The 18,020-nt window shown below is 54.1% G+C and overlaps 1 protein-coding gene across 2 annotated transcripts in view; it reads left to right on the forward strand.

Moving 5' to 3' along the window:
• Positions 1 to 17,207, forward strand: part of Shroom3 (shroom family member 3) — a 318,788-nt gene extending 301,581 nt beyond the window's left edge. The window contains exons 7-11 of one of the 2 annotated variants that reach the window (XM_042257655.2): positions 183 to 1,079; positions 2,721 to 3,197; positions 6,100 to 6,253; positions 14,386 to 14,658; positions 16,241 to 17,207. In XM_042257655.2, coding sequence (XP_042113589.2) covers positions 183 to 1,079; positions 2,721 to 3,197; positions 6,100 to 6,253; positions 14,386 to 14,658; positions 16,241 to 16,609 — 2,170 coding nt within the window. In that variant the 3' untranslated portion in view covers positions 16,610 to 17,207. The remainder of the gene's footprint in view (positions 1 to 182; positions 1,080 to 2,720; positions 3,198 to 6,099; positions 6,254 to 14,385; positions 14,659 to 16,240) is intronic. The other variant, XM_076546650.1, reaches the window with a different exon arrangement.
• Positions 17,208 to 18,020: the final 813 nt, after the last annotated feature.

Below are 18,020 nucleotides of genomic sequence, written 5' to 3' on the forward strand. Positions count from 1 at the left end.
GACTTAGAAAGGAAGGGTGGAGCGGACACTTCCTGTAGGGACTCTGCTTGTCTACTTTGTTTACATTGGTTCGGGGAGGGCATTCGGCGTCTCTGGGGGTGAGGGTCCTCATCTGTGTTTCTGATGCTCAGTGTTTGCCGTTTCCGGAGAGCGCTGACCCTCATGTCTGTGCCCTGTTCCAGGTCTGTCAGTTGCTCGGACAGAGGCCAGAAAGAGGCGGCATTGCCCCAACACCACCCTGCCCCTTGCTGGAACGGCTCAGGCTACAAAGCCACCGCTGGTTCCTCAGCTCCTGCCGAATGTTCTGGAGCCCCAGACCATCTGAAGCAACTTAGAACACCCTGCCCTCGGCCACTTTCGGCAGGAATGCAAGGCCACTTTCCAGATGCCAGAGCTGCCTCCGCGGCCCCGCCCAGCTCCCCTCCACCGTCCTCTGTCCCCTCCAGTCACCATGCACAGCCCCCCGTGGACCAGCAGACTGACCGGAGCGGTCAGACTGGGCGGCAGCCTCTTCCGTCCTCCGCCCCTGCGGTGACCCACAGACACGACGGCCAGAGCCTGACCCAGCCTCCCAGCCCCAGATGCCATGAGTTCGCCAGCCCAGAGCACGGGCTGGAAGAGGGAGTGTGGAAGAGGGGGTCCCTGCCTCAGCGACCCCCTCCGCTGTGGGTGAAGTGGGCCCCCGAGGTCAGAGAGGACGGCCTTTCGGAGGACGCCTCGGCGCCTGAGTTTGCAGACCGGAAGAAGCACTATAAAATCCAGAGTCTGCCCAGTTCATGCAGCACCTCAGACCCAGACACTCCAGCAAGGATCTCTCTCCGGATATCCGAGTCAGCCCTGCAGGCTTCCCCGCCACCCCGGGGGGACTATGATGACGAAGTGTTTGTGAAGGACGCGCACCCCAAGGTTGCTTCGAGCCCTACCTTTGTAGCTCTTCCCCCACCTCCGCCTCTACCTCCTCCTCCGCAGAGCCAGGAAACCCTAGTGAATGGCTCCGATGACTTTCCTCCGCCTCCTCCCCAAGCCGTGGATGAGGCACTCCTGGACAGCGAGGCATACCAGGAACCCGTATGCAGCAGGTGAGTGAGCAGCACAGCCAGGGCGAGCCTTTGGCCGAGGGGAAGGGGTCATGGCAGCCAGGGCGAGCCTTTGGCCGAGGGGAAGGGGTCATGGCAGCCAGGGCAAGCCTTTGACCAAGGGGAAGGGGTCATGGCAGCCAGGGGGCAAGCCTTTGGCCGAGGGGAAGGGGTCATGGCAGCCAGGCTGCCCAGGGCATCCTTGTGTTGCTCACGGGAGAGCCCCAACGATAGAGATTCGTTATGCCAGTTCCGCTCACGAAGCTGGCACCACCAGTCATCTGTTTGCCTCGAGGGGCTAGTGTTGGTTGTATGCCGCGAAGTGGGAATTTAAAGAGCCAAGACCCAACGCCTCTTGCCTGACTGAGCTTTGGATCAGCTTAAGAAACAGAATCCGGGCCGGGCGTTGGTGGCGCACGCCTTTAATCCCAGCACTCGGGAGGCAGAGCCAGGCGGATCTCTGTGAGTTCGAGGCCAGCCTGGGCTACCAAGTGAGTTCCAGGAAAGGCGCAAAGCTACACAGAGAAACCCTGTCTCGAAAAACCAAAAAAAAAAAAAAAAAAAAAAAAGAAACAGAATCCGAAGCCGGGCGGTGGTGGTGCACGCCTTTAATCCCAGCACTCGGGAGGCAGAGCCAGGTGGATCTCTGTGAGTTCGAGGCCAGCCTGGGCTACCAAGTGAGTTCCAGGAAAGGCGCAAAGCTACACAGAGAAACCCTGTCTCGAAAAACCAAAAAAAAGAAAAAAAAAAAAAAGAAACAGAATCCGGAAATACTGTTTTATTGCTGGCAGGACAGACAGCGAAGAACACGGCTTCTGTCTGGCTGAAAGGGTCTCCTGATACAGAACGCCAGATTAGGCTTCCTGTCTCCGGGCACTCCGTGTCCACAGACGTCAAGGACAGAGCTAACAGTCACCGGTGATTAGGGGAAGTGGGGAAGCCAGGCTAACGAGGAACAAGCATTTCCCACACAGTCTCTGAGACTGGTGATTGCTGTGCAGAATTCTCTCTGGGGTGCAGCAGGTTGGCTCAGTTGCTAAGGCCGCTCGCCACCAAGCCTGATGACCCAGGTGTGATCCCCAGGACCCACGTGGTGAAAGGAGAGGCCTGTGCTCTGACTTACACACACTGTGGCACACCTGCTCCTCCACATAACTACATGTGAAACAAACACTCTGTGGTGCACACCTTTAATCCCAGCACTGAGGAGGCAGAGGCAGGTGGGTCTCTGTGAGTTCCAGGACAACCTGGCCTATGTGTAGAGAGACCCTGTCTCAAAAACAACAACGTACAAACACAAACAAAACATAAACAAAAATGTCTATGGGGTAGCATCTTCTGAGTGCCCCAAAGGTCACTCACCACCACTATTTTCTGTCTGTCCATATCTTCTAGAAAGCTGTGGGAGCCCAGTAGCAACATTTGTCAAAACTGAATTGCTAGTGGATGTGTCTCAGGGGACCAGCCCCGGGCCCCGGAGAAGGCCCTTCAGAGCCCCGCGGTTTGGGGGAGCACCACTGATGTCTCCTCGCACTGCCCCTGATTTGGGAGGCTGTAGCGCTGACGAGCGTCTCCCTCCTGTGCCCTCACCTTCAGCTTTTTATCAGCTCTTCCCTTTAACCGTCCTCTGTCTTCTTTCCCTAGCAGTTCCCGCCGGTTTCCCAAGGTGACAGTCTCGAGGGGCGGGCACACGCCTGGTGCGCCCCGTCCCGAAGGTAGTGACAGAACGACTCCCAGACCGCCCCAGACTCCAGCCACAGGTTCGGAGGCAGCGTCCGGCGCGCCGGCTGACGGGAGTTCTCTTGGCAAGCAGCCCTCTCCCAGCGAGACCCAGAGCCTCGTCCATGATGAGCCTGTCGGTAGAACTCAGGATCTAGGAAAGAAAATCCACGCCGAGCCCCAGAGGACCTCGGAAGATATCCGAACAGAGGCTCTTGCCAAGGAAATTGTCCACCAAGACAAATCTCTGGCGGACATCTTGGATCCGGACTCCAGAAGGAAGACAACGATGGACCTGATGGAGGGTTTGTTCCCCAGAGATGCTAGTGTGCTGACGGAGAGCGGGGCCAAGAGGAAGGCCCTAGAAACAGCCGCCAGGCACCCAGGGTGTGAGGCCAAGAGGTAAGTCAGTCCCCTGCAGTGCGCCCCAAAGAGCCTTAGAACTGGACTCCTTCGGTGGGGTCATGGCACTGGAGTACTTAAGTGAGGTGTTCCTGCTGCCTCAGATGACTGACCAGGAGTGCCGTTCCATCTGAGCTTAGGGGAGTGACTGAGGACAGACGCCCAGCAGCAGAGATGAGCAGCTGCTGTGATTGTCGGGAACGCCCACTGTTCATTTCCATGTGCCGTGCATCTTCACGTAAACACTACAGGCACCCGATAGTAATGTCTTCATCCACCAAGGCCCTAGAACGTGTGAGTGGAAGCGCGTGGACTTGAACCCTGGCTTCTGCTCTCTTAGCAATTATCCAGTGTCCCTAACTCAGCAGACACGTGCTTGCCTGTCCCGTCAGAGTTACGCTTTCAGGACCTCCCCCAGGCTCAGTGCTGAGAAGGAGGGAGCAAGGAGATGTGGGCATAACTGAGGCCTCCACAAGTCTTTATGGAAAAGGGCCTAGCCCGGGGTGATGACGCACACCTTTAATCCCTGCCCGAGGGAGGCAGAGGCAGGTGGGTCTCTGTGAGTTCAAGGCCCGCCTGGTCTGCAGAGTGAGATCCAGGACAGCTAGGACTACATGGGGAAACCCTGTCTTGAAAAACCAAAAGAAAAGGGGAGAGGGAGAGAGGGGGAGGGGGAGAGAGAGAGAGAGAGGGAGAGAGAGAGAGAGAAGCCTAAAGAAATAGATGTATATAGGACATTCACTTTGGGGCATTAGGGTGAGCACTTGCTCACATCCTGAAAACTGAGGTCTCGGTGGGAATGCTCCTGGCTGTGCAGGCCCCTTGGCCTCTGCTCCGGAGGCTCCCAAGCCCTCTGCTGGCCCTGGGACACTGCTCCAGCACCAGGCACAGCAGCAGGACTGTGAGCAGTTCTGTTTCCCATTGCCTGGATTTCTTGAGTTCTTCTGAGATCTTCTTGACATACTTGCTTTCGTTAAAGGCTCTTAGGAGAAAGATTAGAGTGGGCTTGATTTCCTTTTTAAGTTTCAGTGAAAACTGAGCGTCTTGACAGACTGCGGCTCAGCAGTGAGGAGCTTCCAGACGAAATACAAACAGAACATTTCACCCAAATACGGGGTTTGCAGTTTAGAAACTTGCAGCTGATTCCAGCTGAATCAGGAGGACTGAGCAGGAGCACCGTGTGGTACTGGGTGGGAGGGAGGAAAGAGCTGTGTGCACAGTATTTGCAGCCTGTGGGCAGAGCTTTTCTGACGCGGGGCCTCGCGGTCCCCTCGTCTGTCCCTACAGTTTCAGATCTGGGGAGTCGAGGCCCCCTTAGGTGCGGTCGCCTCTCCAGAGTCACACTGCAGGAAACATCACTGGATACCTGCCATGGGCAGGGCAGCCCGCTGGGCACCACAAGGTCTCCAGGACGGGTGTGCCATGAGCTCACCATGCTGTGTGTGTAAACGGTCTTGCTGTTATCTCATGTGCTGCTCACCATGCTGTGTGTGTAAACGGTCCTGCTGTTACCTCATGTGCTCACCATGCTGTGTGTGTAAACGGTCCTGCTGTTATCTGGCCACTTGCCGCACAGACATGTCAGAGTGTGTCCTTAGACCAGCATTGTCTTTGAGAGTTGGTGTTCGCTGGTGAATTTGGTGATGAAATGGTCCCGCTGCACTGAGCCAGCCTTCTGAACCCCTCAGAAAGACGACACGCGCCACCTTCTGGTGAAAGTAAGCCAGGTCCTGTGGTGAGGGCCAGTCAGATTCCCCAGCAGCCTGTGTGTGGGGCGGGAACACTGCAGGGACCCTGTTAGAAGCTGCAATAAACACCTCGCTGAAGGCTTTCTCCAGTTTCCTAATCTGCTGGCTTCCATGTAGACACGCCGCTTAGAGGAAATGGGTAAAATGCTTGTGTGTGTGTGTGGTTCTTTATTCTTGAGTAAGATCCCAGGGTCAGAGTTAAGTATTATCACATGACTGCAGAATTAAAAGTTCCTCTTCAAGAGACCCTAACTTACTTCCACGAGTCATTGATTCATCAGTGGTGTCTGAACTCCAGTCTGAGCTGAGGTTGTCGTTCAGTGGTAGAACACTTGCTGAGCATGCCCAAAGACCTCGGTTCCACCCCCAACTCCTCAAAACAGTGAAACAAACCATGGTAAAACAAAGAGCACGAGACGCCATGTTTCTCGGTTCCCTGTTTGTTTGGACAGCCTTGACCCCGCCACCCCCCCCCCCCCCACTGTGTGGTCAGTAGGTAGGTTTTCCTCGGTTACTTCGATTTCTTTCTCCCTCCGCCTCCTTCTTTTTCTTTTTCTTTTTTTGAAGTACAGTAGCCTTAGCTGGTTTCAAATTCTTGATCCTCCTGCCTCTTCCTCTCAAGTACAGAGATGACAGACGAGCGCCGCCATACCCCACTGATGACTAGGTTTTCTATTAGTTCACTGTTAACAAAGCAGCAAGCTCCAGATTTCACAGGCTTGTGATATGGCGTGGTATCAGGCTTGCTTAAGATGAAAATGTGTGTATTCAAGCATCAGAAAGATTCTGGAGGAGTGAGGAAGGTCAGGGAAGGACCAGTAGTCTGGGCTTGTTCGGCACCGTGGGCCTGTTTCACGTCGAGCCACACTGTCTTTCTGTGAAATAAGGAGTCAGAATCTTTATCACCCAAGAAGAATCGTGAATAGAAGCTGAGTGACTCATAGCCTGATTCCCACTCCTGTCTCCACACACTGCCTTTGGGAGTTTTCCATCCTGGGTTTATCTCGTTTTAGGGGCCCCACACATAATAATCACTCATCAGTAAATAATTCGCCCATTCGTCATTTCTGGGGAAAACTGAAGTGGCAGTTGTTGCCCGTTTCTGAAGGACCAAATGAGGGAAAGCTGCTCTGACCTCGTGCTGTGTGTTTCAGGGGTGACGACAAGGAATCTGCAGGCGTCCTGGTCAACTGCCCGGCCTACTACAGTGTGTCTGCTGCCAAGGCGGAGCTGCTGAACAAAATCAAGGACATGCCCGAGGAGGTGCCCGAGGAGGAGGAGGAGCAGGAGGACGTCAACGAGAAGAAGGTAGAGTGGGACTTGGTCTGCTCTTCCCCAAAGGTGGGGAGGGCCTGGTAATGGACACGGCCACCAGCCCTAAGGCAGGGGGAAAACTGTCCCATCCTGGGCACTTGAGAGCTCCCAGAGGCTCCTGGGAGCAGACGGGGCAGGTAAGACACAGTCATTCTCTTTTTGCAAACGATGGAAGAAAGCTCCGAGAGGTCGAGTTATTTATTAAAGGTCTCACAGACGGAGCTGGACCTCAGCACAGGGATGCTGACACTGTTCTCGGCCGCTGGTTGCAGTGTGTATGTCAAGAGAAAGCCAGAGGCTCTTACGTTTTTGCTTAGGGAGAGAAGCCAGCTGTCCAGACACTTGGAGGAAAGGCAAGACTGACCTTTATACCCCCCACCCCCTACCCTCCACCCCCAGCTCTTTGTGGTACCTCAGAGACCCTTAAGCACAGGATTGAAGTGTCATTGTTAGCATTTGGTACTCCTACAGGAATTTTCAATGTCAGACATTTTGAATGACCCCGCTGTTATCACAGCCTCCCCACATACCACGTCTGCAGGGCAGAACGCCCTCCCACTTTGCCTCCAGCCCTCCCTAGACCCCAGGCCGGCCTTCGGCAAAGGACACGTGCGGCTTGCGTCAGTGAGCGTGGGATGTGTGCGTGGGATGTGTGCTCCAGCGCTGTGGATGCCAGGAGGAGCCTGCACGTGTGATTCTGCCCTCTACAGAGCATGCCCCAGGCCCTCTTCTAATGCGCTGGGTAAAGCCACAGCGCCCAGACACCACCCCACCCCCCCCAGAAGCGGAGAGATTTGAGAGGCACCCCTCAGATTTTCCCTCTGCCTGCTGCAGCAGTGTGAGTTCAGGGCTGTGGGCTGCAACACCAGGAAATAGTACACCACGTTTCTCCCAACCAGAGGCTTCCCCTTCAGATCCCTGCGGGCTGTGCCCATCCTGTGGGTCAGCGTGCTTTGCTCCACCACAGAGAAGGAGCCGTTTGCATGCCGCCGCCGCCGTCCATGTGCTGTGTGGTTGTGACATCATCAACCGAGTGTTTCCCTTCGTCCTCTTGTCCTGCCGTGGACGTCTCTGCATTTCAGTAGCGAGGAGTCAGAGAGTGCACAGCATTCCTCCTCACCCCCGGCTGTTCAAGATTTCACTGGTTGTCTCAGGTGTTTGGTGTCTTGCCTGTCTGTATGTTGTGTATGTATGTCCACCACATACATGCCCGGTGCCTGTGGAGGTCAGAAGAGAGAATCAGATCCTCTGGGACTCCATGTGTGTGCTAGACATGGAACCCGGGTCCTCTGGGAGAGCAGCGAGTGCTCTTAACCGCCGAGACCTCTCTCCGGCCCTCGCTTCATGTTTTAACTGCTCTTGTATTCCTCTGTAGGACTAACTCATCCTCGCAGGAAGTAGATTAGCACTCTTCAGTTACGGTCCGTGTGTGGGCTGTGCGGTTTTGTGATTAGGCTTCCCTAATCTTTCTCCACACAGAATTCCACCAGTACCCATGTTGGCCCATTCTAACCGAGTGACAGGAGCATTTGAAACGGCCTTACCGCATTGCTCTGGAGCGTGGCCCGAGAGGCAGCTCTGGCTTCCTCGGCTCCGGTTCCCATCCTGTTGCTCTTCACGTCCGGAGTTCCAGGTTCCCCTCAGGCCTTGTTTCCTCTCCCCCTGAGGAAGATCCCTTTAGCATTTCCTTCAGAATAGATCTGCAGTGAGGTAGTCTCCCTCTGTGTGTCTCCAGGACCTGGTCATTCCTGAAGGAAGTTCTCACTGCCAACAGAATTCCGGCTGACCATTCTTCAGCCTCTCCTCCTGTGGACATGTTGTTGCACTCTTTGTTACTGCCGAGAGGCGGCGGCCGGCTTTATGTGTGGGCTCCTCCATCGAGGCTGCTTGTTCCTTCACCCCAGGGCTGTGGTGTGTGTGTGCGCTGAGCTTCGAGTCTGTGGCTCGGGGTCTGTCACAACCGGGCTGTCTTCAACCACTGTTTCTTTAAATAGTTTATGCATTAATTTTAATTAATTAATATTCTCCTTGGAGCCCAGTGATACAATATTAGAGCTTTTCATAGGCTCCAGGTCCCAGAAGCTCTGTCCTTTTTCCTTCGTTCTTCAGCTTGGACAGTCTCTGGTGGTCTGACCTCAGGCTCACTTTTCCATCTTGATTCTGCCAATGGCTTTTTGTTTGCTTGGTTGGGTTTTTTTGTTTTGGGTTTTGGGGCGGGGTTTTATTTTTGGGGTTTTATTTTTGGAGATTTTTTTTGTTTTTGTTTTTTGAGACATGGTTTCTCTGTCCAACTGTCCTGGAGCTCCCTCTGTAGACAGGCTGGCCTTAAACTCAGAGATCTATCTGCATGCCTCTGTCTCCTGAGTGCTGGGATCGAAGACGTGTGCCACCACCACTCGGCTTTTTTTTTTTTTAATGTTTCAGATATCATATTCTGTTCTAAATTTTCTTTAAGTTTTTCTCTGTTTGCATCTTCCTATTCAAGCATGTTTACTCTTAGGAAGAATGCTTATTTAAAAGAAAAAAAAACACTTTAAAGACTGTGATAATCCTAATGTCAGAATCACGAGTCTGGCGTCTTCCAGCTGCCTTTTCCGGTTCTCCTGTCCTGAGTAGCGGTGTGCTGCGCTGTGTGGTGAGCCCTGGGTCCTGTTGGAAGCCTCTGGAGAGTGTCTCAGTCTGTCTCACTTTGGACAGTAGTTCAGCACCCAGTCCGTTTCCGGAGCCCTTGGGACGCTCTGTGTCCGCCGTGCCCTCGGGCTCCACTTTGGGACTTGGAGCGCGGCTGGCATGGTGCAGCAGTCAGAGCCTTGCTCTGACTTTGTTTCTCCCGATATGTGCAGCCTAAAGGTGAGCCCAGGGGCTCCGTGAGTCCCTGCGGCGTTCTGAGCACCTTCCGGTCCCGCTCCCTGCTCTCCAGGGGTTTCCCACAGTCTTGGGGTCCCGGGGACCCCTATTCGCAGCCCTCTGGCTGGAAAGACAGGTTCTCACTCACAGCCTATGCAGCTATGCGGTTCTTTAAGGAGGAGAAGGGGACTGTGGTGGGACCCCCTCACTCTAGACCGCGGGGTTGCTTCCTCCAGCTCCCAGGAAGGGTTCTGGGGTGCCTTCCCCCACTGCGTGGTGGGCCTCCCTGAGTGGAGCCACACTGGAGACAGCTGGGAGAGAAAGCAGATTCCCCTGCATCGGTTCACCCAAGCCCCGCCCCACCCCCCAGGCTCTACAGACAAGCTTTCCTCAGTTTACCCTGAGGCTCTCGAGGTGTGAGAAGCGGGGGACGCTCACCCATGTGGGTTGCTGGTGTGCACCTCAGTCTGCTGCCAGGGCCAGGGCTCAGAATGCCCTCCTGAGCCTCGGGGTTTAACGAGAACATGCAAAAGCTGGGGGGGAGGGGGGACGGGGAGGGTGCAGTGGCCTAGTTATGACGTCTTCACTCACACCAGAGGTTACCCTCAGGCTTGGCGGAAGGCAGGACAGACTGGCGTTTCCGAAAAGTCCCTCTGGAGCAGGGTGGGGGAGAGCAGTCATGGAAGCTGGTGGAGCCCTGGCCCACGACATCCAGGGAGCCATTTAAGGGCCTTTGAGAGAGGGTGGTGGTTGTGGAAGGGAAACAGGCAGGAACTGGTGTGGGTTAGTGTGGAGGGTGGAAGGGAAAGGGTGGTCAGGGTGACCCCCAGCTCCAGGCTGCCGTACTGACGGGCAGCTAAGGATGACCAACAGGGACAGCTAAGGATGACTGACACAGGCAGCTAAGGATGACAGCTAAGGCAGCATCTGGGAAGACAGTTGACCTTGCACATTCATTACTGTTCCCCCATCTTATCAGACCTTAACTGGCACCAGGGACCATCTCAAGTAGATACAGTGACATTCCAGTCACCAACCTCCTGGAGGAGAAATGGGAAGGATTCTTGGCCCAGGATGTGCTGGAGGGTGATTGACCCTGCCATCAGGCCCCGTGACCCCTGCAGGTCCCACACTGTGGGGTGGAGGTCTGGCCTCCTTACTAAGTCTGAAGCTGCCCAGCTTTCGGAAGCTGGACAAAGCCGGCAGTACCACCCAGTGCCCTGGATCTCACATTTACAACCAAAGGAAGAAGCCTGGACCCCACCTGCCCCCAGCCCCGCGGCCAGTGGTGCTGAGCTTTTCTTGGGCTAAGAACAGCCAAGAGAAGCCTACTGTTTTGTAGTGGTGTTTGGGGGGGTGCTGTGGGCACCAACCCTCCACGCAGGAGGCAAGCGGTGCTGCCACACGGGGAAGCTGGGTGTTGTCCTCCAGGCGTGTGCTTTCTGCAGACTGTCCTGACCTGTGACAGCACGGGAACCAAGATGTGTCTGAGCAGTTTGTTTTCCAGCCTGCTCACACGGGCTTTACTTCCTTTGAGCCTCACAACATCCCTGGGAGCTGTTTGAAAGCAGTCCTCGAGGTCCGCACCCTGGAGCCAGACAACCTGAGTTCCAGCCTGGCTCCGCCACTTAGTGTATGGGCTTGGGCATGCGCCGCACCCTCTGTCCACCTCCCTGGGCTCAGCGGCGACCCGGGGAGGTCACAGTAGAGGCTGTGTGGGAAGACGCTTGTTCTGCCTGGCCCAGAGCATGCGTCCAGTAATGAGGACGTGAGGGCAGGCTTCAGGCAGGTGGTGTGGGTGGCTGGTGGCACGGGTCAGGTGACTGCCTGGCAGTGATCGTGGCAGGAGCCGGTCTCCGGCTGACTCAGTGTGCGTTCATCCGGTGATGAGGGAGAGAGAAAGGCCCTGCACGAAGTTTCTTCGTGCAGATGGTGGGATGAGAGGGAGGGGGTGTTGAGCTATGTTTAGAAAGGGACCCATATAAATAGCATCTCACACAGCCTGAGTTAACAGTTTGTCAGATGAGAAGCCAAGTGGGTAAATGTCAGAGGCTTACAATGAAGTAGCTCCCACGGGAGGCTGGTGTGTTACTAACAGACTCTCTCTCTCCGGCTGAGGGTTAAGAGCACTTGGTCTTGCAGAGGACCTGGGACCTGGGTTCAGTTCCCTGAACCGGCACGGTGTAGCTCACAGCCACCTGTAACTCTGGCCCAAGCATATCTGTGCCCGCACGCGTGCGCGCGCGCACACACACACGGTGCACATATGTACAAGCAGTACACGCATAAATGTTTGAACAAATCCTTCCCTCCTCCCTTTCCCGCCCTAAGTGAGTTCTATTGAAGTCCGCTCTTTGTTTTAAAGAAGATCTTCCCGGCAAGAAAGTGGCTTTAGCCCAGCCGGCTTTGACACGCCAGTTACTCAGGCCTCTCCCCACTGCATTCGCAAACCCAATCTCCAGAACAAAGACTTGAGTTAAGGGAAAGAATCCACCCATGTGAGAGCAAGCCAGGAGGGACCGAGGTACCTGCCTTACCGTGAGGCAGCGCGCGTTCACAGGCTTCCGTGGTATCCACTATGGCGCTCCTCGGCATCCATGCCTTTGACAGCCAGGGCTGGGTCTGGACGGAAAGACCCAGCAGAACCCTTGACCCCTGACCCCCATATGAGTACCTGTGCACAGAGCCTGCCTGCTGCTTAGGGTCCGAGAGCCAGCAAGCTGAGGAGGCCAGGACTAGCAGGATGTGTCCCCCACCCCTCCCACCACCAGACGGGGAAGGGAGACGTGCCCATTTGTGCCGGGGTTGGCTCATGATCAAAGCGATATTCTCACACTTGACTCTTAAAATACCAGGATGAGGGTTGTTTTTTTAACGGGGTGGGGTGGGGGATGGGGGCAGACATCAATTAAATCAATAAAGCGTTTTGATGGGATAATGTCATAAAATGTTAGATCCAAAAGAAGTCGTATTTAGAGAAACAATGATCACTGAGGCTGTTAATCCTCTTCTTTTTCTACAGTTGTGTTTAAGAGTTTTCCTAGAAATTTTAGGGCAGGGGTTTAAAACAGATGCCAAAAATTTGGGCAAGCCGAAAGGTCTCTTCTGTAGAGTTGATCATTTCAGATAAACTCCAGGTTTCCGTTTTTAATTACAGCCTGCACAGGCCCGGTGTGTGTCTGAGGCTCGTGTGCCGTGGACGCTGGTGGCGGTTAGAGCAGCTTTGGGGGGGTCCTTCTCTCCCGCCATGCTGATGTAGGCTCCAGGGATTCAGGTTGCTAACCCCCTGCATGGCACAGCCCTTGCCCTGAGAAGCTGGCTCCCTGGCCCTGTGTTTTCTATTTTTAAAACACTATAGTACTTACTATTTGTGTATAGTGTATGTGTTCAACAGCACATACATTTGGAGTCAGCTGACAGACAGCCTGGGCGGATCTGTTCTCTCCTGCAACTGTCGGAGACCAGGGTATTGGTCGGCCTCGGTGGCAAGCACGCCACCTGCTGGGCCACTTTGACCACCCTGGTTTTTTTTGAGAGAAGGTCTTGCTGTGTAGCCATGATGCCCCTGGAACTCACTGTGTAGACCAGGCCTTGAACTTGCAGCTGGCCTCGGCTCCTTCCTCCCGAGTGCTGGGATTACGGGAGTTTACCGAGCTCGCCTGGCTGAATACAGCGTGATGTTTAGAGCGCCCGGCAGCTGTGCCCTCCAAGCTTAAAAACCCCGGGGCTGGCGTCTGCTAGCCATCGGCCATGCTCTGGCAGGGAAGCCCTGGACGGCTTCCTGACAGTGTCTGCTCTTGCACAGCGCTCTCCTCACAGGAAGGAAGCTGCCCAAGCTCAGCACTCCCTAGCAGGCGATTCTGGAGTTATGTCCGCTGCTCTGTCTGGCACCATCATGGCTGCCAGCAAAGGGTGCTTTGGGGAGGGGCAGGAGAGAAAATAATTAACCTTAAGTAATATTCGCTCCCACTCTGTTTCCGGGGCTCAGCCTTCATTTGAGGAGTCGAATGCTGGCCCTGCACCGCTTTCCACTGAAAAGGCAACAGGTGTCTAAGCCGCCCACAGCCGGGAGGATTAGGAAAGTTGAAAGGACAACAGGATGTCACTGTTCCAGCCAGAGCGTGAGCATTTCAAGGGTGTGTGAACCGGCTGACACAAAGCTGTGAGGTTCTGGCTCCGGGTGGCAGGTTGAGCATTTCCCTAGGGCACTGTGAGCATGCTCCTAACCATGACCTGGGCTCAGAGCAAAACATCGGTTTCAATGCCTTCCCCCATCTCCAGTCCTTTGTGGTCCAAGGCTGGGCATGGTGTTGATGCCCAATAATCCCAGCACTCAACAGGCAGAGGCAGGAGAATTGCCACAAGTGCCCACAGTACTGTCTACACAGTACATTTGAAGCAGATCTGGGATACACAGCAAGACCCCCAGAGGTTGTAATCAACAGCAAAATACACACAGAGGATAGGTTTGTGTAGCCTCATTTATAAGTACAAACAATTGTAATTAAGGGCTTAAATTACATAGCCATGGTAACTAATCAAATTTAGTCGAAAAACAAAACCTGACTTTCTGATAAAGTTCCGGCGTCAGTGTTGGTAATGATTATGTGAGAATTGCCCCTCAGTGGATACATCACCAAGCGTCACCCTGACCTGTTGAACGTGGTAGAACAGTATCTATGAAACATGAGGAGACTGGTCTGTATGGCATGGGGCACACAGTGGTTACTGTGACAGAGGTCAGCTACTGCTCGGCTCTCAGACCATGGACAAGGCCGGCCCTTCACTCCTGTTTACCCTGCCCCTGCCTTCTAACTCATGGCATTGTACCCAGTGAGAACATGTCACAAGCCGGGCGGTGGTGGCGCACGCCTTCAATCCCAGCACTCGGGAGGCAGAGCCAGGCGGATCTCTGTGAGTTCGAGGCCAGCCTGGGCTACCAAGTGAGTTCCAGGAAAAGGCGCAAAGCTACACAGAGAAACCCTGTCTCGAAAAGGACTTTGAGTGAGAAGTTAACAGACCGATGGGAAAGGCAGAACTGTATGCGTCATGACATGGTGGGGAACATGAGGGGGCAGGGTGTCATCAGGTGTTGGCCGGTAACCGGACATTAGGGAAAGGCCGGGAAACTGTTGACAGGGAGTCATTGATTGGTCCTCAGAGGGCAGAGGGGCTTTTAGCTGAGCCTTGGAGGCAGGGTGGGGCCCGGAGGGGTCGGCCCCCCCTTCCCTGGCTGGCCGCTGGCTCATCGCTGCTGTGCGGCTCTGCTGTTGTTCCAGGCTGAGCTCATCGGAAGCCTCACCCACAAGCTCGAGACCCTCCAGGAAGCGAAGGGGAGCCTGCTCATGGACATCCAGCTGAACAACGCCCTGGGAGAAGAGGTGGAGGCCCTCATCAGCGAGCTCTGCAAACCCAACGAGTTTGACAAGTACAAGATGTTCATCGGGGACCTGGACAAGGTGGTCAACCTGCTGCTCTCGCTCTCCGGCCGCCTCGCCCGGGTGGAGAACGTCCTCAGCGGCCTCGGGGAAGACGCAAGTCAAGAGGAAAGGGTATGTGGCCCCGCGGGTCGTCCTGTGCCCACAGAGGGGAACCTGAGTGAAGGGCCCAGGCTAGGGGTGGGTACGCTCCTGGCATGACTCACTGTGCTCTACCTGGCAGGACAGTGCTGTTGTGACAGACACCAGGTTTCATGCTTCATATGTAGTGTCCCGAATCCCTACCATGCTGCCTTAGATTTTGGCCTCTGTAAGAAACTAAAAGTGCCGGGCGGTGGTGGCGCACGCCTTTAATCCCAGCACTGGGGAGGCAGAGGCAGGCGGATCTCTGTGAGTTCGAGGCCAGCCTCAGCTACCAAGTGAGTTCCATGAAAAACAAAAACAAACAAACAAAAAAAAAAAACTAAAAGTATCAGTAGAGAAGAGGGGAAAAGCGACCCGGTCAATACCAAAGTCCAGCATCTTCATAGGCAGTGACTGGCGGTGAGGGAGGGGAGGAATGGCCATCAAGGGAGGAGTCCGCAGGCTTTTATCTGAGACACAGGCGAGAAGGATGTGGCTTGTTTAATTCAGGGCCTCCAGACTGTACTGGTTAGGTCTGAGTAGTGGAAAGAACTGGGAAAATGGAGGGTCTTTTTTTGTTTGTTTGTTTGTTTGTTTTTTTAAGACAGGATTTCACTGTGTTGTGTAGCCCCAAATCCACCTTTTAAATTTATACTGTTTCCTAGGCATTTTTATAGAAATCTTACAAGTTGGGCATGGTGTTGACGGTGCACACCTTTAATCCCTTGGAGAGGCTGAGTTAAGTCCAGCCTGGTCTACATGGCTAGTTCCAGGCCAGCCAGGGATCCATAGTGAGACCCTGTCTCAAAAAGATCTAACAAGCTAGTTGGGAAACGTGGGGCAGGGTCACGTGAGCCTTCACTAATCCTAAGTAAGGTACTTGTACTGAGGATGTGAAGCCTCTAGAAAGTCAGTTAGCCCCGAAGAGACAAGGCTGCTCACCATTGGGTATGTGTGGGCATCCTTGGTGGACACACTTCAGTTCATGATTAGAGGCCCAAGAAGCAAGGCCCAAGATTGACTCTTCAGAGATGGGAATGTAGTCCCATTGTTAAAAGGGGGGGTGGTCCTCAAAACTTGTACAGTTGTTTGTTTTTTAAAGAACTAAGAAGAGGTCCTGTTAAAACACAGACTTCAGGGCCCTTCCTGCAGAGGTATAAGATTTTTAACTTGCTTATTTTTATTTTATACTAATGGGTGTTTGCCTGCTTAAGGGCATAGGAATGCCCTGTTACTGCCATGTGGGTGCTGGGTATCGAACCCAGGTCCTCTGGAAGAGCAGTCAGTGCTCTGAACCACCATACCATCTCTCTAGTTCCCTGCAGAGTTTTGGATTCGGTAGAAGGAGAGGTGGCTGAGAATCTTTCTGGTGTCCCCAGGGGGACACAGTACTCAAGAACAGTGGAGAATTGACTAAAGTACAGACCTAAAAGGGTCAGGTTGTTAGCTCATAGTGTTCAGCATAAGGACAGAAAGCTTGGAAAACCCATCCTGGGCACTGCTGAGGAGCGGAGGGGTCTGCGCCAGCCCCCCGTGCTCTCGGCTGACCGCCCTGTCCGCTGTCCCCTGGCAGAGCTCCCTGAACGAGAAGAGGAAGATCCTGGCCGGCCAGCATGAGGACGCGCGGGAGCTCAAGGAGAACCTGGACCGGAGGGAGCGCGTGGTGCTGGCCATCCTGGCCAATTACCTGTCGGCCGAGCAGCTCCAGGACTACCAGCACTTCGTGAAGATGAAGTCCACGCTCCTCATCGAGCAGCGGAAGCTGGATGACAAGATAAAACTGGGCCAGGAGCAGGTCAAGTGCCTGCTGGAGTCCCTGCCCTCGGACTTCAGGCCCAAGGCAGGGGCCATCTCCCTGCCCCCAGCCCTCACCAGCCCTGTGACTCCCGGGGGCCGCTCCGGACTCGGGGGCGTTTTCCCAGCGTTGACCTCTCCACTTTAACCTCTCCGGAAAGACCCAACCAAAAGACGCCACTCCCAACACTATTTAATCTGAAAGATGTTTCACCACAACTGCGGTCTGGGCTGGGGGTCTCTGGGGGGCTTCCGGGGTAAAAGGGGGAGATTGCACCCAGGAAGACGCCCGTCTTTCCTTTGATGGTCGGTCTTGGGAGCTCGCGTGCGGCGGGGCCTTCCCACCTGTCTTTACCGTACAGTAGAAGGGAAGTTAAAGACGCGGCCGCCGAGCTGATGGGAGGGGGTTTGGTCGTGGAGGTTTTCCCCGGCTGAAGCAGCAGAGACCAGTGTGTGCCACCCTCAGGAATGTATCCACAGTGGCCTTCCTTGCTGGTGGGCAGCGTACCCTGATGACGGGGTGCAATACCAGTCTGAGACACAAAGCCTTAAAAAGAGACACACACGTGAAGAAAACTGTAAAACCTTGAACATTTTTGTTATTTATATTTTTAAAAATGAAAGAGATCATTGTTTGTGTGCTAACCACTTACTTGATTCTATTTGTGGTGGATGTAGACAATTACGTGTGAGCTTTGTATTTTGTGAAGACCTTAATGAAGAATTCCAAAGATAGTCAAATTGAATTTGGAGGTTTTTGTGAGTTTTTTTCCCTTCTGCTCTTGTCTGATTTTTAAAAAAAACCTATTGTGTGTGTACATTTGCGTGTGAACACACTTGTGTGTGTGGGTGGATGTGAGTGCCACAGTATTTGTGTAGAAGTTAGACTACAGCTAGGCGTGGGCTCTGAGGCTCGAACTTGGGTCGTCAGGTTTGGGTAACGAGTACTTTTTACTCCCGTCTCTCCAGCCTTTGTCTGGTGTTCAGGACCAGGGGCCATCCTACACTTGGATTACCTGGGTGAGGTCCCAGATCCCACGATGCTCAGGTCTTACCACATTTCTCCTGAACCAAACACCACTTTCCCGAAGAGGACGGCTCTGTGCGGCTCAGTGACGACTCCTCGGGCTACAGGTCGTTTTATTGACGGAGACAGCAGGTCTCAAACCTGTAAGTCCGGAATCTGCGCCAGTTCAACACTGAATCCATGCTACAGCCCATGCAGGCTGTGGGCTAATTGTACTTGCTTAAGTAAGCTACACAATGAGGAGGTTTTAATATTTTTTAAAAGTTGGCTCTCCTAAATGGCAACCCTGCCGATTATGAGGTTTCCACTGTCGTATTTCAGTGAGAGTGTGTGAGTGGTCCTGTGGCCCAAGTCCATTAAAACCTGAAAGATGACTTCAGTGAGACCACGTAAGGGGTTCTGTGGCCTGAGGTCTAAGTCTGTTCAAACAAACCGGGATGAGCATGGGGGTCATGGGCCGGGAGCCTGGCTGTGCACAACCACTGGAGAAAGAAAGAGCCTCGTGTTTTGAGCAGACGACACACCACAGACT

The sequence above is a fragment of the Peromyscus maniculatus genome, chromosome 10, assembly GCF_049852395.1.
Source record: "Peromyscus maniculatus bairdii isolate BWxNUB_F1_BW_parent chromosome 10, HU_Pman_BW_mat_3.1, whole genome shotgun sequence".
Taxonomy (NCBI): Eukaryota; Metazoa; Chordata; class Mammalia; order Rodentia; family Cricetidae; genus Peromyscus; species Peromyscus maniculatus.